The sequence below is a fragment of the Columba livia genome, unplaced genomic scaffold (genome assembly GCF_036013475.1).
Source record: "Columba livia isolate bColLiv1 breed racing homer unplaced genomic scaffold, bColLiv1.pat.W.v2 Scaffold_134, whole genome shotgun sequence".
Taxonomy (NCBI): Eukaryota; Metazoa; Chordata; class Aves; order Columbiformes; family Columbidae; genus Columba; species Columba livia.
The window spans coordinates 35,481-62,718 of NW_027043030.1; the positions used below are offsets into that span (position 1 = coordinate 35,481).

Here is a 27,238-nt window from a genome sequence, read left to right on the forward strand (position 1 = left end):
GCTGGGGCCGGCTCCCAGCTCCGAGCAGCCCTGGGCTTCAGGCAGTATAATCACCACCCATGGAACCCCCTGCCAGCGTGTGGGGAAACGTGATCCCGGTGTGGAGCAGAGAGCGATAGCTGGGCCCCACCCTGGCCAGACAATCAGGGCCCCTGACTCACCGATCTGCAGTGGCTGGACCACATCCACGTGCTTGGGGTCCAGTGGAGATCTGAGCTCCTGGGGAGCCCCAACCTCCTCCTGCCAAGCCACCCTGGGGCGGCTGGGGGGTCTCTCCGCCATTTTGCAGTCAAAGGCTAGCACTAAGGATGGGGAAGGCGGATGCTTCTGCAAAACGCCTTGGTGCTGCAGCTCTGCCAGAGGCAGCGATGAAAGGTGTGGGCTGCGCTCGTGTGCTCCTCGTTGGGGAAAGACGTGAGCTCAGGAGCTCCTTGCTCCAAGTCTGCCAGGGGCAGCAGAGAGTCTGCCGGGGGCAGCTAGAGCTGGGCTGTGGTTGGACTCGATGATCTTAAGGGTCGCTTCCAACCAAGAAGATTCTCTGGTTCTCTGACAGACGTGGGCTACGCTCGGGGCTCTCGCCAGCTCCGTGCTCGCACCCTGTCTCGTCACCGTCCTGTCGGACAGTGTGGGCTGGGCCCGCAGCTGCACCGATCACATGCGGGGCAGTGGGTGTCACCAAGTGAGGTCACAAAGGGCCCCACTGTGACCCCGTGCCTGGGTGGGGAGGGTCAGGAGGTCCCCTTGGGAGGCTTAGGCCAGCTCAGCCCTGGCCACCTGTCTGATTCAAGTTTCAATCTGTTTCTAAAAGTTCCAGCACCCATTGCTCTGAGCATAGTCCTGAACCGTCCATTGCACTGCTCCATTTTCCCAGCGACTGGTGCATGGTGGGGATGTCACAGACCTACTCAATGCCATCTCCTTGCTCCAGGAGCATCCATCTATGGGGATGTTGCGGAAAGGAGTCCCATTGTCTGGCTCAGTTCTCTCTGGGCTGCCAGGGGTGGCAGATGCACTCGATCCCCCAATCACCCCCGGCCAAACCCACAGCAGTTTGGTCCAGGCTCCGGAGGAGGGAAGGGCCTGAGCCGTACCCAGGCCAAGAACTCCTGCCAGGAGACCCACAGGGAAGCAGAAGAGCAGATGAACACCAGGAACTTGTGGGCGTACAAGTCTCAGACACTTTTCCTACTGTGTGCAATGTGACTACGAGTCTATCACTTCATTCACAACAGCCTGGATGAGCCACTGTGAGCTCTCCCTGCTAAATAAGTGTAAGCACAGAGCTCTCGCCGTGGTGAGATTGTGGATCTGTGATATAGACACTTCAGTCATCATCCCCCATATCACACAGGCTTTGACTGCTTGGCTTGCTTGATCGTAGCGCATGTTTCACAATGGTGGATAACCTGTTAAGTCCATGGTCAAGTCCACCCCTCAACCACGAGCCCATCTATGTGTTGCATCTCTTCCTCGATGACCTGGGGCCCAATGAGCCACCAATAATTCACCTTCATCTTGCCAGTGCAAATCTATCTCAGCCACTTTAACCTGGGCAGCTCGATCCCCCCCGCTGGTTGTTCGATCGGGTTCTTCACTGGACCGACTCTCGGGCACATGGCTTCTCCGTGGCAAACTCTCACAGGCAGGTTCTCCAGACGGTTCAGTTCTGACAGGAGCGGGTCTCGCAGTCCTCTCTGCAAGGGAAGGAATCCTTCACCACAGAACGACGGGAAAGGTACAGGAACACGTTACTCTCAGATAACAGACTCTGTCACCACTCTTCCTCTTGCTGACCAAAGTTCAGATGGTGTTGGAAAACAACAAAAAAGCAAGATGTGCTCCTCAGGGAGCACATTATATCAGCCCTTCAACAGTAAGTCCAACTCCCGTCTGAACCTCAGGATAAGAAATGCTGGCTTAAATTTCCAGGAGAAGGAAGGGCTGTGAAATGGCAAGACCAGAAAACGTTCATGAAAGCACGGCCATTCAAGTCCACAGCCCTGATCACAGACCACCTGCCCTGGTACCTAAGGCAGTGATGTTCTCAGCTGATCCGCAGCCACTGACGTCCGAAAAACAGCACGAAGTCTCATGTTTTTTAGTGCCAAACATGTAGTTTGGAACTGAAACAGGGAAGAAAACCATCTACCGTCAGTCTGGTTTCATTCGAGGCCATCAGGACAAGTTGAGTTCACATTCACCAGAAGTCACAGCAGGTCCCACCCGTCCCTGCAGACCCCAACAGCGCTCCTGTGCAGGGTCCTGAGGAGCAGTAAGCACAGAACAAGAAACCTCCCGTCCAAAGAAGCCCCCAGCTGGCTCTTGAACCAAGCTGCACAGAGCAGCAGCTGAGAACAACCTCTGCCAACAACCTTTTAAAATTCTCACTAAAATTTCCCTAATCCCCTTCAAAATTTTTACAATTTCATGTCAAAATTTCTAAAATTCCAGTTGAAATTTGTAAAATTAATGCTGAAATTTTTCAAATTCCCTTCAAAATTTTTCAATTCCCGTCCAAATTGTTCATATTCCCATTGAAATTTTTCAAATTCCTCTCAAAATTTTTCAAATCCTGTTGAAACTTTTAAAATTCTCACTAAAATTTTTCAATTCCCATCCAAATTGTTCAAATTCCCTTTGAAATTTTTAGATTCTCAACAAAAATATTAAAATCCTGCTGAAACTTTTAAAATTCTCACTAAAATTTTCCTAATCCCCATCAAAATTTTTATAATTTCACGTCAAAATTTCTAAAATTCCAGTTGAAATTCTTAAAATTAATGTTGAAATTTTTAAAGTTTCCTTCCTCCCAGGGCCCTGAAAGAGGCTGAGGCCTTTTCTTGGAGTTGCATCCGGCAAAAGTTCAGTTTCAATAATTCGAGCATGAAACCATCCTGACACGAAGCACAGCGCTGGCCATTCCCGACTTCCATCACCAAAAGCAAAAGGCAGACCAGCTGCTTCTTTAAGGCAGCATAGACAAAATAAAGATGCTTAGAACCACAGCAACTCTTCTGTGCAAAACCTGATCATTTGATTGCTATGGAGAAATTCAGCCTCCCTGGAAAAGAAGTTGGAATTTTGGGAAATGACTTACCCAAGGCCTTGTTGGAGGAAGGTTACGTTTGAATCCCATTTGACTATCCAAACCAGCCTTTAAAGCTTGGTGTAGGAAAGAAGCAAACAGATTGATGTCTCCGGGAGCTCTGCGGTGCGATCAGACCAACTCTCTGGGCACTACCCAGCGAGACACATAAACCTTCCCGCACGGACACAGCTCCCGAGCACGACTCCAGCCCTCCCTCATTGCTCCCTTGCATTTGTCAGCATGGCTTTTGCTGTTAATTTAGCAAGAACTCCTCCTCTTGGCAAATTACTGTTGGTAAACTACTGTCAACAAGTCCAATGGCTGCGTAGCCTACACTGGGACGGGGGTGCTGGGGAAGAGGAGGATGCTGCAAAGGCTGCAGCCCCGGGCATGCAGCAGCCACAGACAGCCATGGCTGGTTTGCAATGCGCCACACAGGGATCAGCAGCTGCTGCGGCTCTTGGCTGACTGGGTTTATACCTGAGCCTCCCTTCATTTCTGGGCCCCAGAAACCCAGGGCAGAGTAACTCGCATCTGAGACGAAGCTCTGAGCGGGTGGATTTCTTGTCAAGACCAGCACTGTTTGCGGCGCTTCTCCCCGGTGTCTCAGGCCTGAACGTGCTCTCGTGACGCTGGCAGCCTTGTGCATCAGAGCCTTGTGCAGAGATGGGTCATGGCTCAGACTTCCAGCAAGGGAGCGAGCAGCCGGCTCTTCCTGACTTGGAAGACCGTCGGTGGAGGAGAGGGACCACATGTGGGTTTGGAGGGTCTCGCCTGTATCAGCTCATGCAGGTGCTCCGAAACACCCCTGCAATGGGCAGGTTCCTTGTGAGACGAAGGGGATGCCGTACGGTGCAGGTCAACCAGGCCAAGTCGGCAATAGATCTCAAATGTTCCAAGTCCTGGACTGGAACGGGAGACAGGCGGGTGGGAAGGGAGCTTGAGGGGGATCCAGCCAGACTGCCGGCTTGCGGCAGCACCAGCCCAGGGCTTCCGGCAACCAAGGCCGGGACACCCCGAGGACAGAGATTTCCTGCAGCCTTCTTTGTCCCGAGGTGGAGCAGGAACAGAGGAGCACAGGGGGAAAACTTGCCATTTTTTTTTAATTGGCTTTATTGCTTTTGAAAACAATCCAAGGCCGAGCAGGTGAACGCCACGGTCGCGGCTCTACTCCTCTTGCTGTGCCGCGGTGCAGCTGCAGCGGAAAGCCCTGCGCAGAGCCCGGAGCGCCCTCCTGAACCGGGAAGGCCGTCGCCGTGGAGCTGGGCCCTGCGCTGGGCAGGCGATGTCTGCACTGGTCTCTAACCCATGCTCTGCAGACATTGGAGAAAGCGTGTTCTCTTCTTCCTCCTTTGCAGCTGGGACGAGAGCGGCTGTGCTGGCCTGTCCCTCATCCTCTCCTGCCAAATGAGCCTCAATGGCTTCAAGTCCTGCAGGTGCTGGTGCTGCCATTGGACCATCCGTGCATTGGGCCAGGTCCTGCTGTTCCAGCGGTTGCTGGCCAGGTCCCTGGATCTCAGCCTCAGCCCTGCGCACCGCCTCACTGACGATGTACTCCACAATGTCTGACAGGTCCACATCGTCCTCTGTGGGGCTGTGCTGGGCAGGTGCCGGGCGCTCTGCCTCTGCTGCCGCCTGCGTGTCTGTGCTGGTCAAGCCAGACCCCTCCTGGGGACCTGCAGGGGCGTCCTGCAGGTGCTCCTGGACCGAGGGGTTGATCCAGGTGCTGTGGATGCTGTCTCCGCCTTGGCACCCCTCTTTGCTGTTCTCATCTTGCAAGTCCATGCGCTGGGCCAGGTCCTGCTGTTCCTCTGGTTCCTGGCCAGCTGCCACGATCTGAGCCACAGCCCTGCGCACGGCCTCACTGACGATGCGCTGGGCTGTGTCCCACAGAGCCGCGTCATCGGCTGTGGCGCCCTGTGGGGCAGGTGCCGGGCACTCTGCCTCTGCTGCTGCCTCGCTGTTGGTGCTGCGAGGCCAGCCAGACCCCTCCTGGGGACCTTTATGGTGGTCCTGCAAGTGCTCCTGGACCGAGGGGGCGACCCAGGTGCTCTGGAGGGTGTGCTGGCCCAGGCTGTGGCCAATCTGCGGGCAGGAGGAGGAGCAGGACACCTCCTTGTCAGTTGGCATCTTGGGTCTCCTCTATCAAAGAGCCGCAACGGGCACCCAGGGGAGATGCTGCCTCCTGAGAAGCTGCTGCTCCTGAGAAGCTGCTGCTCCTGAGAAGCTGCTCTCCTGGGAGTGAGCACCCCAGGGCTCTCGCTCCTTAAATACCCCCACGGTCAGGGCGGGGACCCCCGTGTCACAATGGCCTCTGGTGATGTCGACCCCGTGTCACAATGGCCTCTGGTTATGACGTCACAGAGCCCGGGCGGTTGTCATGGAGACACCCACCTCAGGCCTGGCTGGGACTGGCTGTGCGCGGCGTGGGGCAGCCCCTGCTTGAAGGAGGAGGGAGCAGAGAATGGCGAGGGAAACTGTCCCCAGCACACAGGACCCCGTCCCCCAGAGCTTTACTCAGATGCTGCTGCCTGCTCCGCTACACCTGCAAGAATCCGCATTCAGAGCTTGTTTGCAAGGGCCACTCGACAGCCTCACCACACTGATTCTTTGTTTTTGTCATGGTTTGATCATGGGGAGACAATCAAAACTGTGGGAGTAGGTTTCCCTTCACCATTTTTCCCCCTTCCCCCTTCAGGCCACAGTAGTCTACAGTTAATCTCCACTCATCGCTAGACTTACGCACTGGCCAAATTGGGCTATTGAAAGGTGAGCGAGTCTTACTGATCACACCCTGGCTTTCCAGTTGACGAATCAATTTCCGAATAGGAATCCAAGATTCCCGATTGGTGCGATACTGTCGGCGATGCACCGTTGTGGTAGCAATTGGCACCTGCTGATCATCAGCCATCAGCAGTCCTACAACAGAAGGGTCATCTGAAAGACCAGGAAAATCAGACAGCTGTTCAATTCTCTCGTGTCCACAGATGCTGTACCAAATGCCCACCTATACCCTTTTGGGTCCTTAAAATACCCTCTCTTAAGGTAGTCTATGCCAAGGATGCACGGAGCATCTGGGCCAGTCACAATGGGATGCTTTTGCCAGGTTTTTCCAGTTAGGCTCATTTCAGCCTCTACAACAGTCAGCTCTTGGGATCCCCCAAGTCACTCCAAAAATACTGATGAGTTGTGTCCCCTTACAGCCTGAAGGTATTATGGTGCACTGAGCAGCAGTGTCCACCAAAGCCTTGTACTCCTGGGGGTGTGTTGTACCAGGCCATCCTATCTGTACCGTCCAGTAAACTCTGTTATCCCTTTCCTCCGCCTGGCTGGAGGCAGGGCACCTCTAATCTCGGTCTTCCACCATCACTCGGTGTGAATTAGAGGTTCCTTCACGAGCACCAGATTCTCTTTTGTAAACCGGGGCAGCCCTTTTCCTAGAAGCCTGCCCTGTTAACTCATGCACTCGTTCTTGAAGTTCCCCAGTAGGTTTACTGTGCCACTTACTCATATCTTCTCCCTGCTCACGTAGGAAGGACCACAGCGAACCTCTGCTGGTGGCCTGCCTGTGTTCTCTCTCTGGAGATTGGGAACGCCTTCTCTCTCTCTCTGGGGACTGGAAACGCTTTCTCTCTCTCTCTGGATATTGGAAATGCTTTCTCCTAATAGCTGAAGCATTGGTTCGTACAAATCGAGAGCCACGTGTGTGTTCCCTGAGTGCTTTCATTTCTCTCAACAGCTTTTCAAAACAGTCAACAGTCGTTTCACTCAGTTTCTCCACCCTAGAGACATAAGCCCCCAGGGGATCAGAAAGGTTTTCCTCAAATTCCCGGAGCAGCTCAGTCATGTCATTAACACTTTGTCTACCGCCAGTTGACACGAACATTCCTGCCAATATCTTAGCATATGGAGCTGGTGCACTCTGTGAGAATCTGCGCCACATAGACCGTGTACACTCAACTCTATCTGGATTCACCCCCTCCTGGCTATCTGGCCCAAAACAGATAATCTCTCGCACAGCTAACTCTCTCAGGAACTGGATACCTCGCTCCATAGCATTCCATTTCCTTGATGTGCATTGACAGTCATCCTTGTTACGAAATCTTGTTTTCATGGCTGTCAAGAGTCGGGTCCAGAGGGCCGTGGGGTTGGGCTCACTGGCAATTGCCCCATCAAGGGTGGAATCCCTTGACAGAGATCCCAACTGTTTGGCTTCTCCGCCCTCCAGTTCTCTTTTGTCAGCCCCATTATCCCAGCATCGGAGCATCCAGGTTAACACATTCTCACCATCTTTACGAGTATAGTCTTTTCGCAACTCTCTCAGCTCACTTGGAGAAAAAGACCGGGTAACGGTCACTTCCTCCCCTGATGATGCCCCTGGGGATGAATGCAGCCCCTTGCCATCATCTGCACCCCGATTAGTCTTCTTAGCCGCTTCTTACAACCAGCTACTGATGCCAATATGGGCTTAAGATTATCGCTGGGCTTGTTTTTGCTACAACAGGAACAATGCCCCTTTGCAGCAGAGGATCTGCCCATGGGCATGTCTTTACTCTTCTGCAGTTAATGAAGCGCTTCCAACACGGCACCACCTTGCATTACCCCGAGTGCTTGAATTAGGGATAATTACCATGTCTGAGCTGTCAGGCAGCCATTTGCCAGCCCACAGAACCTGGTGCCTGAGCCCAGAGGCTATGCCTATGCTTTCACAACTATGCTTTCCATAGCAGGTGCCCTGGGGTTTAGCTGAGACCTGCTCCCCCACCTGTTTTCCTACCTGGACATCTAGGAGGTGAGAGAGGCCACATACCAAACACATGGAGCCGGCACCAAAATGTTGAGATTCTTTAATGGAATAGACGTAGGCTGGCAGGTTCCTGCACCCATGGCAGCACTTTCGCAGAGCAATTCATTACCATCATGTACTAGAGGATTGTTTTTCATAGTTTCTTTTAGTAACTTTAAAGGCAAAGAGAAGAAGTTCCTTTGTATCTGAATAACCTCCTCAGTAATTTCATGCCACCGCCATTCCCAGGTGGTTTCAGCCATGCCCAGTGCGTGACCACCAAGAGCAGGGACAGCGCCCTGGGCCTCCTGGGCACAAGGACAGCCTCGGGGCCAGCAGCACCCCGAAGTCCTTCCTCCAAAGAGTGCTAGGTACATGGGTGGGGTGGGACACTGGGGGCCCATGTCACCTCCATGTCACAATGCGACCACGGGGCAATGCTGATGTCACAATGCCCCGGGGCAGTATAAAAGGGAGCAGCGTCCCGTGTCTGCTGCCAGAGCTGGCCTGGAGGCAGCCTGAAGACATCGGAGAGGAAGTCTTTGAGGAGCCAGTGGAATCCCTTGACAGGGGCTGAAGGAGGAAGAGCTGGACGAGGCAGCTGGAGTTTCTCCGCTGCAAGGCCATCTCCCAGCAGGACAACCTTCCAGGTTCATCTGATGGATGATCATCCTTTTCAGCTGGATAGCAGTAGCCAAATGAAGGGAATGCCTTCTTGAGGAGCACTGCAGAGCTCACGGTCCTGATGGAGTGGGGAGCTAGGGTCAGCAGCTGTAGGAAGTGGAATGCAGAGTGGTTTGAAGGGCGTGCGGTGCTCTCCCGGCCACCAGAAGGTAGATGCGTCGTTGGCATAAGGTGATGGAGCGAATGGGTAAACTGGGCAAGGTTCCAAGTGTTTGTCAGGGATTTCCCCAGCATGCACTGGTAGTGAAAGGAGGGGGAAGGAAAAGAGGGAGAGAGAAGAAGAGGGAGAGGGAGAGAGAGAGAGGGAAGAGGTGAAGCAAGAGGAGAAGAGAGAGAAGAGAGAAGAGAGAAGAGAAAAGAGAGAAGAGAGAAGAGAGAAGAGAGAAGAGAGAAGAGAGGAAGAGGAGGAAGATGAAGAGGAGAGGGAGGAGGAGGAGGAGGAGGAGGAGGAAGAGGAAGAAGAAGAGGAGGAGGAAGAGGAGGAGGAAGAGGAGGAGGAGGAAGAGGAAGAGGAAGAGGAACATCCTTTTCAGCTGAATAGCAGCAGCAAAATGAAGGGAATAACTTCTTGAGGAGCACTGCAGAGCTCACCGTCCTGATGGAGTGGGGAGCTAGGGTCAGCAGCTGTAGGAAGTGGAATGCAGAGTGGTTTAAGGGGGCACGGTGCTCTCCCGGCCACCAGAAGGTACATGCGTCCTTTGCACAAGGTGATGGAGCGAATGGCTAATCTGAGCAAGGTTACAAGTGTTTGTCAGCAATTTCCTCAGCATGTACTGCTAGTGAAAGGAGGGAGAAGGAGAAGAAGGAGAGAGAAGAGGGAGAGGGAAGAGGTGAAGAAAGGAGGAGAGGAGAGGAGAGGAGAGGAGAGGAGAGGAGAGGAGAGGAGAGGAGAGGAGAGGAGAGGAGAGGAGAGGAGAGGAGAGGAGAGGAGAGGAGAGGAGAGGAGAGGAGAGGAGAGGAGAGGAGAGGAGAGGAGAGGAGAGGAGAGGAGAGGAGAGGAGAGGAGAGGAGATAGGAGAAGAGAGAGAAGAGAAGAGGAGGAGAGAAGAGAGAAGACATCATCATCATCCTATCATTCTATCCTTCTATTATTCTGTGGTCTCCTGGGAGGCATGACCAGCCTGTGGATCGAGGAGCCAGGTCTCGCTCAAATGCTCAGGGAACAGCCGATCGCCAGTGTTGGGGTCAGGAAGGAATTTTCCCCCGGGGCAGACTGGCCCTGGTCCCCGGGGTTTTTTTGCCTTCCTCTGCAGCATTGAGCATGACCACCTGTCAGAGCTCCTCTGGACCCTTTTGGCTCGGTTCATGCCCACTGCTCTTGCCCTCCAAGGCACCACTTGTGCCCTGGCTTTCTCGGGTCCTTTCTCCAAGGGCAAGCTTGCAGCAGGAGCCAGCTCTCCTCCTTCTCCTTCTTCTGTTAAAATTTGTAATTTTAATAAAATAAATATAAATATAAATAAAAAAATAAAATAAAATTCTGTTTCCAGTTGTATCCTTTGTGTATGTGTCCCTGAAATATTATTTGGTTCTAAAACCTCTCTGGCATTTCAGTCACTGGTGGCTTCCATGAAGAATTTTTTCCTCACATCCAATCTAAACCTCTCCGTGTGCAACTTGAGGCCATTTCCTCTTGTCCTATCACTTGCTACTTGGGACAAGAAACCAACACCCTCCATGATAAAACTTCCTTTCAGGCAGCTGTAGAGAGTAATAAGGTCTCCCCTCAGCCTCCTGTTCTCAAGGCTGAACAGCCCCAGCTCCCTCAACCGCTCCTCGTCAGACTGGTGCTCCAGACCCTTCATCAGCCTTGTCACCCTCCTCTGAACTCTCTCCAGCACCTCAATGTCTTTCCTGCCATGAGGGGCCTAAAAATGACCCCAGGATTCAAGGTGCAGCCTCACCAGTGCCCAGTACAAAGGGATGATCACTTCTCTAGTCCTGCTAAAGCTCTGATTGAATCAAGGCTTGAACACCTTTGTGTGACCAGTTGGTGACAGGTTGGACTGCAGACTCCTGAGGTCCCTTCAACCTCAGTTCTCTCATGATCCCATTGTGATGTTGGGCTCTGTTTCAGACTGGAGCAGAGCAGGCGATGATGGGGCAGGATCCACCTGTGCTGTAGGTGACCATCTGAACCAACATCTCAGCCAGTGAACCAGCCAACCCCTCAGTATGACTCGCTCTGGGCAACGTGTGAGGAGTCCTGGGCAGGGAAGGTTCAGAGGGCATGGGGCGCTGTGCAAGACACAACATGATCTTGGTTCATGCCTGCAGGCCCATCAGATGTCAGTTGATGTCAATGGATATTAAAATAAGAAGAAATGAAGACAAAGATCCAAAGCAAAGGAAGGTGTCAACATACTTTCTTTCTTTCTTTCTTTTTCTTTCTTTCTTTCTTTCTTATTTTCTTTTTATGTATGTATGTATTTATTTATTTATGTATTTATTTACTTATTTACTTGCTTTTATTTATTTATTTATTCACGTATTTACTTACTTTTTTATTTACTTATTTATTTACTTATTTACTTGCTTACTTACTTACTTATTTATTTAAAAGTCTTTGTAGGGGAGTTTCTTTTCTTTGAAAGGAAAGAGTTCTCCAGAACTGGGGATGGATTTAGGACACAAATGTCTTCAGCTCCAGGGACACAAACACCTGGTGCCAGTGTAGATGCCCCGGGAACCCCTGCCCAGGCTCCACCTGCACTGCAAGGTGCTCTGGTCTCCCCAGGTCCTGTGTGAGAGATGCCAATCCCAGGCCAGCACCTCAGGTACACTGGGCCCCTAAAATGGCCCTGGCTGTTTATGGTGAGACAGCTGATGAAAGATGTACTAAGGGAAGGAGAAGAAATATTGGTCTTCCCCTGTACTTCTATTACCAACACTCTATTATTTCATCTCCCTCGTCATTCAGGAGTTCCCACCTCTCCTGATTAAATGTCCCTGTCCAAGGACAACTTTCCAGCACTGTCTGGACATTTGCCCTTCCCAGTGCTCTCAGGTTTCTCCTCCACTTGCTCTTTGGTCATTCAGTGGCCTCTCAGCTGTCTGGTTTCTGCTTTGAGCTTCAGGGAGTTACAAACTTGCCCCATTCTTCAGAGCTCTAATTAACATGGCAGTCAACACGTTTATTGTGTTTATTTCTATCCTCTCCTGTCTCTCTGTCTAAACCAGTTCTTGTGTGGGTGTCCCTTGTGGATGCTGGACCTCACCAGATCCAGCTTACACACACAGCTGAGGAAAGTGTTCTGCTGTTTATTAAACTGATGTAGGAAAAGTGATGCAGTCTCTGGTGGCCAATGAGGGAACCGGCAGACTGGGGGTGGGGGTGAGGAGCCAGGTTGTCCATAGTGTTCCTTCCCTTTCTCCTGCTCCCTTCGCTTTCTCCCTCTGTCCCATACCTTTCGTCCCGACTTGTCTCTTGGAGACTTTGTTCCACGTTGGCCCCAAGTCTGGCCATGGTTTGACCAGTTTTCAGAGGCCTGGCTGGTGACAGCAGGGACAGCAGGCAGTGACAGGCCCGGGGCTGACAGGCTCCCCCTCCCCTAGGGGGCGCTCGGCTGCCACACCCAGCTGACATTGACCCTTTGTCACAATGCCCGCTACCGTGGCGAGGATGCGGTGACTCTGCAGGTGACAGGGACACTGCAAGACTTGGTGGCAGCTCCGCAATTTCTCAGTTCCCCAAAGAAGCAGAATTCTGCAAATTGCTGCCTTTGCTCTTGAAACAATGTCATCAGGTGGGTGTTTTGATGTAATACACTGGAAACCAGAGCAGAAATGGGGAAATATTCCCATGAGATGCATGATCCCTGCACCAAACCACCATGACGAATGTATTGCACATACAACGCCTATCCCAAATTCTGAGTACTGCCTCACAGTCATGAATAAACAAACTCTCGCAATTACTCTCAGCTAATGTTACCCTGACAACAGTATATGTAACAAAATTCAGTAACCTCTGCCAACAAAACCCCCAATACAGCTAATGCTTCTGTTTGCCAGGATGAAATGCTTTCATTGAGTATTAAATCAACTCCAAATCATAAGTTCTGCTTTAATATTAGGATCAAAACTAATCGGTAAATTGTAATTATTCTTTCCAGTATCTGGAGAGAAGTTTGCTTTGAGTTCCCTATTTATAAAAGAGTGATATGTGAAACAAGAAACTGGAGCTTTTTACCAGTATATAGTGGTGGGTATATCCCTTGGCATTGTTCTGGCCAGCACAGCAAACACAGTTCCCCGATGATTTTTGGTGCAAGTTTCTGCTCTCTCAGTTTTGCCGGTTGTGTGCGTGCTGCTGATCTGGATGTCGGAGGGTTGAGGGACAAGCAGCTCCTGGGGGAGCAGGAAAGCAAATTGGAAATATTTTTTGATTTAACTTACTAAGAGGTAAAAATTGTGCAATCCAGTACTTAGAAACAGCAGGTTACAACGTGGTGCGAACAGGGTTCTGCTCTGAAATGGTGATACATTAAGTGTCAATTTAAACAAATTATTGGTTTCTTGCTTCCCCTGTGCGATGATCTGCTGCGTAGCCTCTGTGATAGTCTCTGTGATGATGAGCTTCTGTGGATATTAGTTTTTATCTTCAAATTTTGTTTACTTTTAAGGAATCTTTTAATGTCACAAACCCCATTGGACAGCGTGTGTGTCAAAAACTTATGGGATAGTGTGTGTGTCACAAACCCCACTGGACAGCGTGTGTGTCACAAACCCCCCTGGCCAGCGTGTGTGTCAAAAACTTATGGGATAGTGTGTGCGTCACAAACTCCATTGGACAGCGTGTGTGTCACAAACACCCCTGGACTGTGTGTGTGTCACAAACCCCATTGGACAGGGTGTGTGTCACAAACCCCATTGGACAGTGTGTGTGTCACAAACCCCATTGGACAGTGTGTGTGTGACAAACCCCCTGGACAGCGTGTGTATCACAAACCCCATTGGACAGCCTGTGTGTCACAAACCCCCTCGACTGCGTGTGTGTCAGAAACCCCGTTGGACAGCTTGTATGTCACAAACCCCCTGAACAGTGTGAGTGTCACAAACCCCATTGGACAGCGTGTGTGTCACAAACCGCCCTGGACTGCATGTGTGAGTGTCACAATCCCCATTGGACAGCGTGTGTTCCACAAACCCCATTGGACAGTGTGTGTGTCACAAACCCCAATGGAATCAGGTGTTCACTTAAAGCAGTAACAGCCACAAAAGAAATGAAATGCTTGAAGAGAATTGTTACTGAACGCCAGGTCCACCCGTGAGCTCTGCAAGAGACTCATCGTGTCACCAGCGCTGTGGCTCATTTACCCGCAGCCTGTCTGAACTCACACGCTGCCCGCGGTGCCTCAGCTTCCCTCTGACAAACCGGAGGCGCCAGCCCCGCCGCTCCCCTTCCCGCACTCCCTGCCCGCACAGCCGCTCTCTGCTCGGCAGGGCGACCCTCGTCCGGCCCGCCCGCACCCCGAAACCATTGTGTCTCCTCGCCAACGCCCCCGCACAACAACGCACTCGAACCCCTCACTGCGCCCGGCAGCCAATCAGCGCTGAGCTCCCGCCCCGCCCGCCAGGCGGGCGGCGTGGCTGGCCAATGAGAAGCGGCGTAAGCGCGGCGGGGCGGGCGGCAGGCGGGTGGGGGCGGGGCCGTCCGCAGCGGGGACCAATGGGCGGGCCGCGCGTTCCTGCCGAGGGGCGGGTTTGAAGGCGGCGGCGGGGATCGGGGACAGCGGGTCCGGGGAGCAGGGGTCCCTTGGTGGGGGCGCGGGTGTTACTTGGGGGTCCCTGGACGCCTGTGTCCCACGGGAGGGTCCTCGGGGGCCCCCAGGGTGTGTGTGGGGGTTCCCGCAGCTGAGCCTGCCCCACCAGGAGCTGCGCCCCTGCAGCCCATTGCCCTGCAGGCCTCTCCCCCGCCCAGTGAGTGACGGTGGGGGCGGAACTGGGGGGCCTGGGGGTAACAGGGACCCCTGGGGGGATGTGGGACCCTGGAGACCCTGGGGGGATGGGGGAGTGGGTGCCAGGGACCCACTGGGTGGCACTGGGGGATGCCAGTTACCCCCTGGTGACAGCGGGGGGCTCCTGGGGATCTTCCGGGGACCACAGTGTGGGGTCCCAGAGACTCCGTGGGTGTTGGGGGGAAGGGAGCCCTGGGGCCCCCTGGGGTGATGGTGGGTGGCACTGAGGGGACCCTGGGGTAATGAGCATGGCTCCTGGGATCCGTGGGGTGACAGTGGGGAGGTCCTGAGGTCCTGTGGTCCATGGGGGCGTCCTGGGAACCCAAGTATCATAAGTGGGGGGGTCCCAGAGACCCCCTGGGTGGTGGTGGGCGGCACTGTGGGGTGTCCTGAGGACCCTGAGGTGATCGTGTGGGGTCCAACGACACCTTGAGTGGCACTGGGGGGCCCAGTTACCCCCAGTATGACAGTGGGGGCCATCCCTGAGACCCCATGGGTGACAGTGCGGTGGTCCTGTGACCCCTGGGCATTGGTGGGTGACACCAGGGTTGGTGTTGACTATGTGTGGGCGCAGGCGCTGGGTGTCCCCCTATGATGGGGTGTCCCCGCTATGATGGGGTGTCCCCCTATGATGGGGTGTCCCCCTATGATGGGGTGCCCCCGCCATCGTGTGTCTCTGCCCCCCGCCCTGCAGACGGACCTTCACGCTGGATGACTTTGAGACTGGGTGGCCGCTGGGGAAGGGCAAGTTTGGGAGTGTCTACCTGGCATGGGAAGCATGAAGCAAAGAGTATATTAAAAATCCTACAGCCTTATATCTCTAAAGAATTCATTATATTTAGCGTTCATCTACTTAAGTTAAATGGTTAATATTAGACTGAAATTGGGATCATCCGCTGAGCTGTGAGTAGTAAAACCATTGCCATACAGCTCACTGATTTAGCAGGGAGAGCTCACAGTGGCTCACCCAGACTGTCGTGTTTATAGAATAAAGTGGTTGGCTCGCAGTCAAGTTGCACACAACAGGAAAAGTCTGCACAGAACCCCCTGCGCCAACAAACACCCTGCGCCAGGGGGTTTGTGACACACACGCTGTCCGGGGGAGTTTGTGACACACACACTCTCCAATGGGGTTTGTGACACACACACTGTCCAATGGGGTTTGTGACACACACGCTATCCAATGGGGTTTGTGACACACACGCTGTCCAGGGGGGTTTGTGACACACACACTGTCCAATGGGGTTTGTGACACACACACTGTCCAATGGGGTTTGTGACACACACGCTATCCAATGGGGTTTGTGACACACACGCTGTCCAGGGGGGTTTGTGACACACACGCTGTTCAGAGGGGTTTGTGACACACACGCTGTCCAATGGGGTTTGTGACACACACGCTGTCCAGGGGGGTTTGTGACACACACACTGTCCAATGGGGTTTGTGACACACACACTGTCCAGGGGGTTTGTGACACACACACTGTCCAATGGGGTTTGTGACACACACACTGTCTGGGGGGTTTGTGACACACACACTGTCCAATGGGATTTGTGACACACACACTGTCCAATGGGGTTTGTGACACACACACTGTCCAATGGGATTTGTGACACACACTGTCCAATGGGGTTTGTGACACACAGACTGTCCAGGGGGGTTTGTGACACACACGCTGTCCAATGGGGTTTGTGACACACACACTGTCCGGGGGAGTTTGTGACACGCACACTGTCCAGGGGGGTTTGTGACACACACAATGTCCAATAGGGTTTGTGACACACACGCTGTCCAATGGGGTTTGTGACACACACACTGTCCAATGGGGTTTGTGACACACACAATGTCCAATAGGGTTTGTGACACACACGCTGTCCAATGGGGTTTGTGACACACACGCTGTCCAGGGGGGTTTGTGACACACACGCTGTCCGGGGGGGTTTGTGACACATACATGTCCAGGGGGGTTTGTGACACACACGCTCTCCAGGGGGTTTTGTGTCGTGGTTGAGACGGACAAACGACATGGACCAAGTTCTTTCAAGATGAAAGTAATAGATGCCATTTATTGCTACAAGTGCATTTTTATACAATTCTACCAGTTCATGTGTCTTTTCACCATTGGTTACAAGTTACAGCACTAACATCTCATTGGTTAATTTTTCTATCGTCCATGTTATTCTTCTATCCCCTTCTCTCTCACGGGTACATCTCTCCTCTCTCCGGATACTCCTTTACTCCCATCCTTCTCAAGGGTAAATCTTAATATCTCAAGGCTGATCTCTACTCTCACATTTTCTGTCAAGGATTCCACAGATCCGCTGCAATTTCCCACAATCCCCCCTTTTTTTATTTGTGCTAAAAATGCTGCCCTCATTGTCCGCTGCAGGGCCCTTTGCAGCAGAGAAATCATGATGGCAACAACTGCAGTCATGGCAGAAACCAGCCCTGCAACCAAGAGAAGAGCCCTGGTAGCTGTCCCCTCTCTGCACCAGAGCTGATGTCCATGAGGCCCCACAGCGAGGAGGACCAGGGTCACAAAGCCTTTTCTGAGGGGATAACAGGATGGTTTCAACCACTGCAGCGTGGAGAAAATCCCCAGTGTGACCAGAGCCATAGGCTGCGCTGGACAGTGCCAACAGACCGCCATGGAAATAAGACTCGCTTTGAATCCATTCCCAAAGCACAGCCAGGCAAATGATGACTCTTCCCAAATGAGCAAAAAGAGTCCATTGCTGCTACTGCAGTCATGTTTCCTTTTCTACCCAAACCAAGATCCACAGTTGGCCATCTGTACAGGGGATGCAAAATGCACGTCAGCCGCAGGGTAAACCTTCCACACCTCCTGTGTGACTTGCACCTTTCTCGGAGTTATTTGCCTACCTTGATTGGTGGGAAGAGGTTCAGAACTTATGGAAAGCCTTTAAGAGATACTCTTTTGAGTACTCAAAGAGTAAGGAAGCTGCTGCCATTTTGGACATTTGCGTCAAAACTCACACACACATGGGATAGTGTGTGGTGTGTGACATGGATTTCTTCTTCTCCTTGTTCTCCTTTTTAGTAATGCCTGAGATCTTTGCTTTGGAAAAAACATACCTAAACAAAAGAATCTGAGAACAAAAGTCCTGATCAGAGAGAAGGTCCATCTGGGCCAAGACTCAGTCTCCAAAGCTGCCAGCCATCCGTGTCTACAGGGTCTTGGGGTGCTCAAAGGCCTCAGTGGCTGGGACCGGCCTCCCTGGGGACCAGCTCCTGCAGGGGCCCAGGGGCCGTGTCTCAGCTCAGCCTGGGACCTCTGGTGCCTGCCTGAGCCATGTTGTAGGTGTGTGTGCCTGTCTCTGCCCCATCTCCTGGACGGGCCTGGGCCCTGCCCTGCAGAGAGCGGCTCTCCTGGATGGAGTCCTCAGGCCTGGCTCAGAGCTCATCGTGCTCCAGGCACAGCTACTGAGCACAACCATGCTGTGCTGTGCTGTGCTGCTCTATTCTGTACTCTCACAAGGAGTCCAATAAAGATGTGACTGTTCGACTGAAATGCCAGAGAGGTTTTAGATCCAAAAACAGTTTCAGGGACACATACACAAAGGATACAACTGGAAACAGATTTTTAAAATTTTTTTTTAATATTTATATTTATTTCATTAAAATTACAAATGTTAATAGAAGAAGGAGAAGGAGGAGAGCTGGCTCCTGCTGCAAGCTTGCCCTGGGAGAAAGAACCCGAGCAAGCCAGGGCACGAGTGGTGCCTTGGAGGGTAAGAGCAGTGGGCATGAACCGAGCCAAAAAGGCCCAGAGGAGCTCTGACAGGTGGTCATGCTCAATGCTGCAGAGGAAGGCAAAAAAACCCCGGGGACCAGGGCCAGTCTGCCCCGGGGGGAAAATTCCTTCCTGACCCCAACACTGGCGATCGGCTGTTCCCTGAGCATTTGAGCAAGACCTGGCTCCTTGGCCCACAGGCTGTCATGCCTCCCAGAAGACCACAGAATAATAGAAGGATAGAATGATAGGATGATGATGTCTTCTTTCTTCTCTTCTCTTCTCTTCTCTTCTCTTCTCTTCTCTTCTCTTCTCTTCTCTTCTCTTCTCTTCGCTTCGCTTCGCTTCGCTTCGCTTCGCTTCGCTTCGCTTTGCTTCGCTTCTCTTCGCTTCCTCTTCGCTTCTCCTCTTTCTTCACCTCTTCCCTCTCCCTCTTTTCCTTCTATCTCCTTTCACTAGCACTACATGCTGAGGAAATTCCTGACAAACACTTGGAACCTTGCCCAGCTTAGCCATTCGCTTCATCACCTTGTGCCAAGGACGCATCTACCTTCTGGTGACCGTGAGAGCACCGGGCCCTCTTCAAACCACTCTGCATTCCGCTTCCTACAGCTGCTGACCCTAGCTCCCCACTCCATCAGGACGGTGAGCTCTGCAGTGCTCCTCAAGAAGGCATTCCCTTCATTTTACTACTGCTATCCAGCTGAAAAGGATGATCATCCATCAGATGAACCTGGAAGGTTGCCCTGCTGGGAGATGGCCTTGCAGCGGAGAAACTCCAGCTGCCTCGTCCAGCTCTTCCTCCTTCAGCCCCTGTCAAGGGATTCCACCAGCTCCTCAAGGACTTCCTCTCCGATGTCTTCAGGCTGCCTCCAGGCCAGCTCTGGCAGCAGACACGGGACGCTGCTCCCTTTTATACTGCCCCGGGGCATTGTGACATCAGCATTGCCCCGTGGTCGCATTGTGACGTGGAGGTGACATGGGCCCCCAGTGTCCCACCCCATCCACTGCCCATGCACCCAGCACTCTTTGGAGGAAGGACTTCGGGGTGCTGCTGGCCCCGAGGCTGTCCTTGTGCCCAGGAGGCCCAGGGCGCTGTCCCTGCTCTTGGTGGTCACGCACTGGGCATGGCTGAAACCACCTGGGAATGGCGGTGGCATGAAATTACTAAGGAGGTTATTCAGATACAAAGGAACTTCTTCTCTTTGCCTTTAAGGTTACTAAAAGAAACTATGAAAAACAATCCTCTAGTACATGATGGTAATGAATTGCTCTGCGAAAGTGCTGCCATGGGTGCAGGAACCTGCCAGCCTACGTCTATTCCATTAAAGAATCTCAACCTTTTGGTGCCGGCTCCATGTGTTTGGCATGTGGCCTCTCTCACCTCCTAGATGTCCAGGTAGGAAAACAGGCGGGGGAGCAGGTCTCAGCTAAACCCCAGGGCACCTGCTATGGAAAGCATAGGTGTGAAAGCATAGGCATAGCCTCTGGGCTCAGGCACCAGGTTCTGTGGGCTGGCAAATGGCTGCCTGACAGCTCAGACATGGTAATTATCCCTAACTCAAGCACTCGGGATAATGCAAGGTGGTGCCGTGTTGGAAGCGCTTCATTAACTGCAGAAGAGTAAAGACATGCCCATGGGCAGATCCTCTGCTGCAAAGGATCTTCACATCCTTTGGTCTCACCGTGAACCTGTGCCCTCACATTCTGGATTTAAGTAACTCTAATTAGACTTAGCTTAATTCTCCCTAGAAACAAAGTAAGACCCTACCCAGTCTACTCAGCCAGTTCCGCTGTCCTAAAAGTCCCCAGGCACATGAATCTCCAAAACCAGAACATGGGTGGCTGCACATCCTGTTGGTTATTTTTCTATCACATGCCATTTATTGAGTGTTATTGACAACAAGGACATTTTTGCCCCCAGCAGTGGGAACAGAAGCAGTGAACAGTGTGAACCTTACAAATCCTCTTCCCAAATTGCTGCCAAACTGATTCCCAATTTACATTCTCACTTAGTGATGTCCAGAGTTGACTAATTCCTAAACCAAAATTGAGATGGTGTGGTCAGTTCTTGCAATACTATCATGCATCGCGACATAACTTGTGATTTCCCTCCGGTTCATATCGTTACAAAACCAAGCATCTCTGTTTTCCTTACAAATGTGTTGCTTCCATGCTCACCGAGAGAACTTGCAAGTGTAACACTTTAATTTTTTTAAGTGAGTGGGAAAATGAAAACCAACTGCATTTCTTATATGTCTTATTTTTAACTTCAGGGGGATGATTTTTTAAGCTCCTCCTTTAGTGCATTCACTAATGACAGATATGGACTCACCTTGATGTGCTGATCAGGTGCTGGAAAAATTTTCAGCAATAGCACAAAACTTGGGGTTACACCCTCTGCTGTGTCTGCCTGCAAAGTGTCCTTTTTTTCCAATGAAAACTGCCCTGTGCTTGCACTAGATCTGACTTTTAATAGACCTATTTTCCCCTCCCCAGGCCAAAGGAGGACATTAACCCACCTCCCCCTGAGCAGCCTGGTTTAGAGCTCCAACAACCCCTCAGCTGGTCTGTTTAGGAGACACCCCAGCCGCGATTCACCACCCTCTATGAGGAGGAGATTTGCACTTGCTGAGATAAGTGCCTCTCACAAGCAAGCAAATCACTTTCTCTAGGAACTTTCTATAGATCAAAACACTTGAGGTGAGTCCTGAGAACATAAGACACAAAGCAAGACAAAGCGCCTGGGCTAATCCTGACGAGCAAGAGTTGCTCTCCACGGAGTAGTCTCTTCTGTCTTCGAGCCAAGAAAAACCCTACATAATATCAGCCTCATCCTAGACACTGGCCAACACTTTGCCAATCAAAAGCATGCTTCTGTAGATCCTTTCAGCATTTCTTCTTCCACCAATAATGCAACTTCCGTCAGGTAACTTGCTTATGCCGACTGTGCACAGGGTTGCCTGGGGCTTTCCATACTGAGCAAACAAAAGGACATTCCTATTTCCATTTCCAGCAGCTGTGCAGACTCATGACAATGATCAAAACGTTCACAAGTTAAACTGTCAATTTTGAGATGTGAAAGATCTGCCTGGTTTAGATTTTTGTGATTTTTGTGGGGTTTTTGAGGGCGTATCGTATTTTCATAACACCCCCCCTGGCTCAACTGACGCAGTTGCGGGTGGAAATGGATCTGTGAATCTGATCCTAGATGTAACACACTGGATCTCCAGAAAACAAGGCACTGGCAACCAGAAGTCACGGGGAGGACTGAGACAAGCCAAGGCTCTGTGCAGCATTTTCCTAAAGGCTTCAAGTCAGGTGTGGAGATTTCAGGAATAGCCAAACAGAGAGCATTTCCATAATAAATAGCAATAAAGCCCAATTTCTTCTGTTTCATTCCCTGCTCTCCCTTCCCTCCCTTTCCAGAACAGGCGGCATCAGCAGCCTCCAGTTCATATTAATGTTTTGCATCTCCTGATAAAGACTGAATATGTCAGAAAAGTGGGTGCCTAAATCACCATGTGATTGAGGAGACAGGCCAGGACACCTCAAGAGGAGTCACACTCCTCTGGACCAAGAGGTGGGTGTTCCTGGCAATCTCAGGTGCCACAGCACAGCGATACTTGTGTTCAGGGAGCCGGTCAAGTGACCCATCTCCTGTTCTGTAACGGTGTCTGAGTTTGCTCAGGTCACCCCTGACTTGATCCCCATCCACTGCTGGGTGTTCTCCAGACTCCTGCCTTCAGGAACAAAGTCCCAGGAGACCTTGCTGGTGAAGATGGAGGCAAAGAAGCCATGAAGAACCTCAGTCCCGTCTGATTCTACTCTTATGAAGTTCAGCAGCAGGCTCACGTTCACCCTGTATATTCTCTTACTGCAAGTTAAGCTCTGTCAGCTCATCTTGCTGCCATTCCTGTGCAGGTATCAAGTCCAGGGCAGCTTTGTCATCATCCCCACGTCCATGGACAAGATTTCTAAATTCCTCCTTTGCAGCTTCCCCTGATTCCACATCCTGTGTGCTGCCTTTGTGCCCTGGAGCTCCATCAGTTCAGAGGAGCAGCCTCACAAGATAAATGCTTTTGTTCATGGGTACTTGGAGAGATCATTCTTGTGCTTGGAGCAGCCTGTCCTGTAAGGATTATCAGATTTCCTGAGCTCCTTCACCCTCCAGATCTACTTCCATGGCACCATGTTACCCACCATCCCCCAGTATGTCAAAGTCTCCTCCTCTGGATTCTACCAGCCTGTGCTCTGCTGCTGGCCTTCCTCTCTCCCCTCTGGTGCCTGGGACCCCACTGTGTCCTGGTCACAACAGCCAAGGTGGACACTCATGTTCAGATCCCTCACCAGCTCTTCCTTGTTTCCCAGTTCCAGATTCAGGTGAACATCACCCTTGTTGGCCCACAATGCAGACATGTTGTGCAGTTGGCCCAAGATCCTTTGGACTGATGGCACCTGCCACTTTGCCAGGCCAGTTAATGTCAGAGCAATTACAGTTCCCCATGGGAACCTGCTCATTGACTGGTGACTTCCTCATGTTGCTGACAGAAGATCTTGTCCATTTCTTCTACATGATCATGTAGTTTGTAACATCCAACACATTGTCACTCTCTATTGGGTGTACATGACAAACCCTTGGAACTGGGGATGACTGTGGGTGTGCTACAGTTGTCACCTCTCCGGGAAGACAACAGGAGTTTGACCAATGTCAGACAGAGCTGATTTCAGCTGCTCCAAGATGGACCCACTCCTTGCCAAATCTGAGACACTCAGTGATGTTGGCAGCACCTCTGGGATATTGTATTTAAGAAAGGATAAAAAATGCTGCACAACAGCAGGTGGGAGAGAGGAGGGAGATGTGAGAGAAAAGCACTGCAGACACCAAGGTCATATCCCATAGGACCCAAGCAGGTCCCTCAGCAGGCCAAAGCTTGCTCTCCTGAAATCCTGCTCTTGGCCTTGTTCTCATCTCCCAGGAGCCTCAGCTCCACTTTCCATCCCTGACTGTTCCATCCTGACCAACTCTTTCTGGTTTGTAAGTGTGAAGTCCCACAGGGCACCTCACCCCACTGACTCCTCAGTCACCCGTGTCAGGAAATGTTGTCAATGAGCTCCAAACCCTCCTTGTCCCCAGCCAGGAACCTGGGAGGTGTGGGACCATAGTCCTGCCCTTGGCCTTGCACAGCCCCACATCACACTGTCCCAGGAAGGGCCCTGGGCAATGTGGGAGGGACAGGATCTGCGTTCCCAGGGCTGGGGGTCAGATCTTGGCCCTTTGGTTAATGAAACACATCCAGGTTTACTCAGCATCAGAGATACCTTTACTTTGCTTTTCCTGACCTGTCATCATTGCCTCCAGTTTTCTTCTCTAACCAAACCTGAGTATTGTTTATCAGTAGTGTCCCTCAGTGTGACCCATAAACCTTACAATAAACTTTGGAGTTTGAACCTGACTTTGACTTCTTGAGAGGTTTCATCAACTTCCTCCAGGGTCTGAGGTCCATGGACTCAGCACAAAAGCCACCAGAGGGGTCATTAAAGTGCCTTGGGCTGCTCCTGTGCTGCTGAGCTGGGCTGGGCTCCTGGGACACAGGGAGCTCATGGCAGCGGCAGCGCTGCAGAGAGACAGCTCTGCCCAGGAGCAGCTCCTCTGCACACGCAGCAGGGCTGAGGGCTCTGCCTGCAGCACCGAGGGCACAGGAGCCGGGCAGAGAGAAGGAAACACAGTCTGGGGTGGAAGGATGCTGAGAGGTCACTTGGAGAGAAATCTTCAGAGATATAAAGCCTGTGGCTACAGGGCATTGCATCTGCAAATCTTGGTAGGATCTCAGACAGCTGTCACGTTGCAGAGCCTGCGAGAGGTGTAAGTACAGCTCTCAGAGATTCTCTGATCAGAGGAGAGGATGTGCTGCAGAGCAGGGATTGCCTTCTGCACTGTCAGAGTGACAAGACGTGAATGCTGCGTTCTCCCCAGGATGGCTGTGGGGTGTAAATGTAAATGTGCAGGCAGGGGTGCCCAGGGCTGTCCTGCAGAGCAGGGTCCCTGCACCCCAGGGCTGTGCCGGGCAGGGACTCTGCCGCCTGCCAGGGTCAGCGCTCAGCCTGCCCGGGAGAGCCCAACAACACTGAGGGGAGAAGCTGTGGGGGGAAGGAGTGACCCCCGGCAGGGCAGGGTCCTTCTGCTGCTGGGTTCTCCGTGGGTCGGGGCTGCTCACAGCTCCAGCTCATTCCAGAATATTGACAAGAGGAGGTTTCAAGGAGAAGAAGACAAAGAGTACTACAAAGATAAGGGACCTCCCTGAATCTGTGTTTTCAGTCTCCTACTCTGGGGAATGGGTGGTGATTAAGGCCGTTCTTAATTTTAAACAAACACTTGAGACACATGAACTGCAGTAGGTCTTCAAGAGAATCCTGACATGCCTTGCCTCTCCTCTGCCTATGCAGAACCAGCATCACCTTGGCTGGACACCTTACACTTAATCTGACCTGTCCTGTTTTCCAGCCTGCAGACAGGAAGATGCCCCCAGGCAGTGCCCTGTGAACAGGCAGGATCTGTAGGGCCAGGGGGAGGGCACAGAGGGTGGGATGGTCTGTGAGCACTGACAGGGAAGAGACATGGACAGGGAAACACCTGCCAGGGGAGAATCTCCATGCAGCAAGGAAATGGTCAGAAATGAGAGGAAACCAAACCCGGAATGGTTATGGGAGGGAGAACAGAGAAAAGTGCCTGTGACCCCCTGCAGTGCAGATCCCTCCTGTGAGCAGCCCCCTGGCCTCCTGTCCCACCCAGCAAAGCCTCTGCCCTCAGGGCCGGGGGCTCCAAGGCGTGAAGCAGCTCCTGTGCAGCCAGAGCTCCAGTTCCTCTGCAGAGCACAGGGGCTGAGAGCAGCTGCCCGGCAGTGTTGGTGTCTGGGAGGTGGCTGCACAGCTGGGGAAGGGTGACGCTGTCTGAGTGCCCGGCTGCCTCTGCCCTGGCCTCTCTCACACCCACCCTCACCGCATTCTCCTTCTTGCTCCCCTGCTCTGGGTCACTGCTGTTGGGATCTTGTTCTTGCTGTCAGGCTCTCTGGGGATGGCAGTTTCAGCTGCAGAGTCACAGCCTGATCTTATGGGTCCTTTCCTGCAGGTGTGTCCATGGGCACACGTGTCCCAGCTTTGCTCTGACCTGTGGGGTGTGGGCAATGCAGTCTGTGGGGCTGGGGAATGAGCTGAGTCTCCCTCAATAAAATGCCATCATCAGGACTGTTGATTGTTTCCTTGACTTTTCTTTCCAAGCTGTGAGCTTCCTTCCAGGATGCAAACCTGTCCTATAGCATCCCTGTGTTATCTGAAAGTCCCATGGAGAAGTGCAGAGATGCTGTGACAGAGAAATTACTTTTGAGTTTGTGAAATGAGCTCTGTGTGTCCTGGACTCAATGTGGGGTGGTGAGACCTTAGGGAAGGCTGACACATGTCATGGTCTGAGGTGGATGCCTCTGCTCTCAGCAGTGCCTGGTGGCTTTTCAGGGTAACATGGGAGTGTGATCAGCCTCCATCTCAGAAAGGTGCCAGCCCAGGGCAGCTGGAGCAAGACAGAGGGACAGAGCAGCTGCCCTCACTCTGCACTGACCCACAGGCACCCTCTGGTCTCGCAGGACTCGCTCTGTTCTCCCTGAGTGCAGCAGAAATGCTGAGGATTTCTGACACCCAGCAACACTCTGCAGTGAATACGGGGGGAGGTGTAAAAAAACCTGGAACTCCTAAACTGCCTTCACCTTCTCTGTTCCTTATGAATGGGAAAGCAAGTGCTGACAGCCCTTCTGTGTTAGCAGAACCAGGACAGTCCCCACCGTTCCTGTGGCCCCACTTGTGCAGAGCTGGGCTGACTTATCGACGGCCCATGGGCAGAGGCCCTGCTCTTGGTTGCATATTTTCCAGCCCCCAGCAGGGCTGCAGCCACAGTGCTGGAAAAGGTACTCCTAGAAAAATACAAGAGTGTCTGAGTGTGACAGGAGAGGGTCTATGGGAGTGGGTTTGATTTTTGTCAGAGAACTGCCCTGGATTCTCAATGTGTTTATTTTTTCTCATGACAGCGCCCCGTGCCCAGGAAAAGCAAATGTCCAACAGCAGCTCCATCACCCAATTCCTCCTCCTGCCGTTCACAGACACACGGGAGCTGCAGCTCTTGCACTTCTGGCTCTTCCTGGGCATCTACCTGGCTGCCCTCCTGGGCAACGGCCTCATCATCACCACCATAGCCTGGGACCAGCACCTCCACACCCCCATGTACTTCTTCCTGCTCAACCTCGCCCTCTTTGACATGGGCTCCATCTCCACCATTCTCCCCAAGTCCATGGCCAATTCCCTCTGGGATTCCAGGGCCATCTCATACTTGGGATGTGCGGCACAGCTCTTTTTGTTTCTCTTCTTGATCACAGCAGAGTATTGTCTCCTCACAGTTATGTCCTACGACCGCTACGTTGCCATCTGCAAACCCCTGCACTACGGGACCCTCCTGGGCAGCAGAGCTTGTGTCCACATGGCAGCAGCTGCCTGGGCCACTGGGTTTCTCTATTCTCTGCTGCACACGGCCAATACATTTTCACTGCCCCTGTGCAAGGGCGATGCCCTGGGCCAGTTCTTCTGTGAAATCCCCCAGATCCTCAAGCTCTACTGCTCACACTCCTACCTCAGGGAACTTGGGCTTATGGTGGTCAGTGCCTGTTTAGCTTTTATGTGTTTTGTGTCCATTGTGGTGTCCTATGTGCAGATCTTGAGGGCCGTGCTGAGGATCCCCTCTGAGCAGGGACGGCACAAAGCCTTTTCCACCTGCCTCCCTCACCTGGCCGTGGTCTCCCTGTTTGTCAGCACTGCCATGTTTGCCTACCTGAAGCCCCCCTCCATCTCCTCCCCATCGCTGGACCTGGTGGTGTCAGTTCTGTACTCAGTGGTGCCTCCAGCAGTGAACCCCCTCATCTACAGCATG

General features: G+C 52.4%; 1 protein-coding gene across 1 annotated transcript; it reads left to right on the top strand.

Moving 5' to 3' along the window:
* Window positions 1-308: 308 nt before the first annotated feature.
* Window positions 309-27,238, top strand: LOC135577688 (olfactory receptor 14J1-like; the record flags this gene model as incomplete). The annotated part of the gene is made up of 2 exons (XM_065047809.1): window positions 309-375; window positions 26,511-27,238. Coding segments are annotated over exons 1-2 (795 nt in total), but the record flags the coding sequence as incomplete, so codon positions are not given.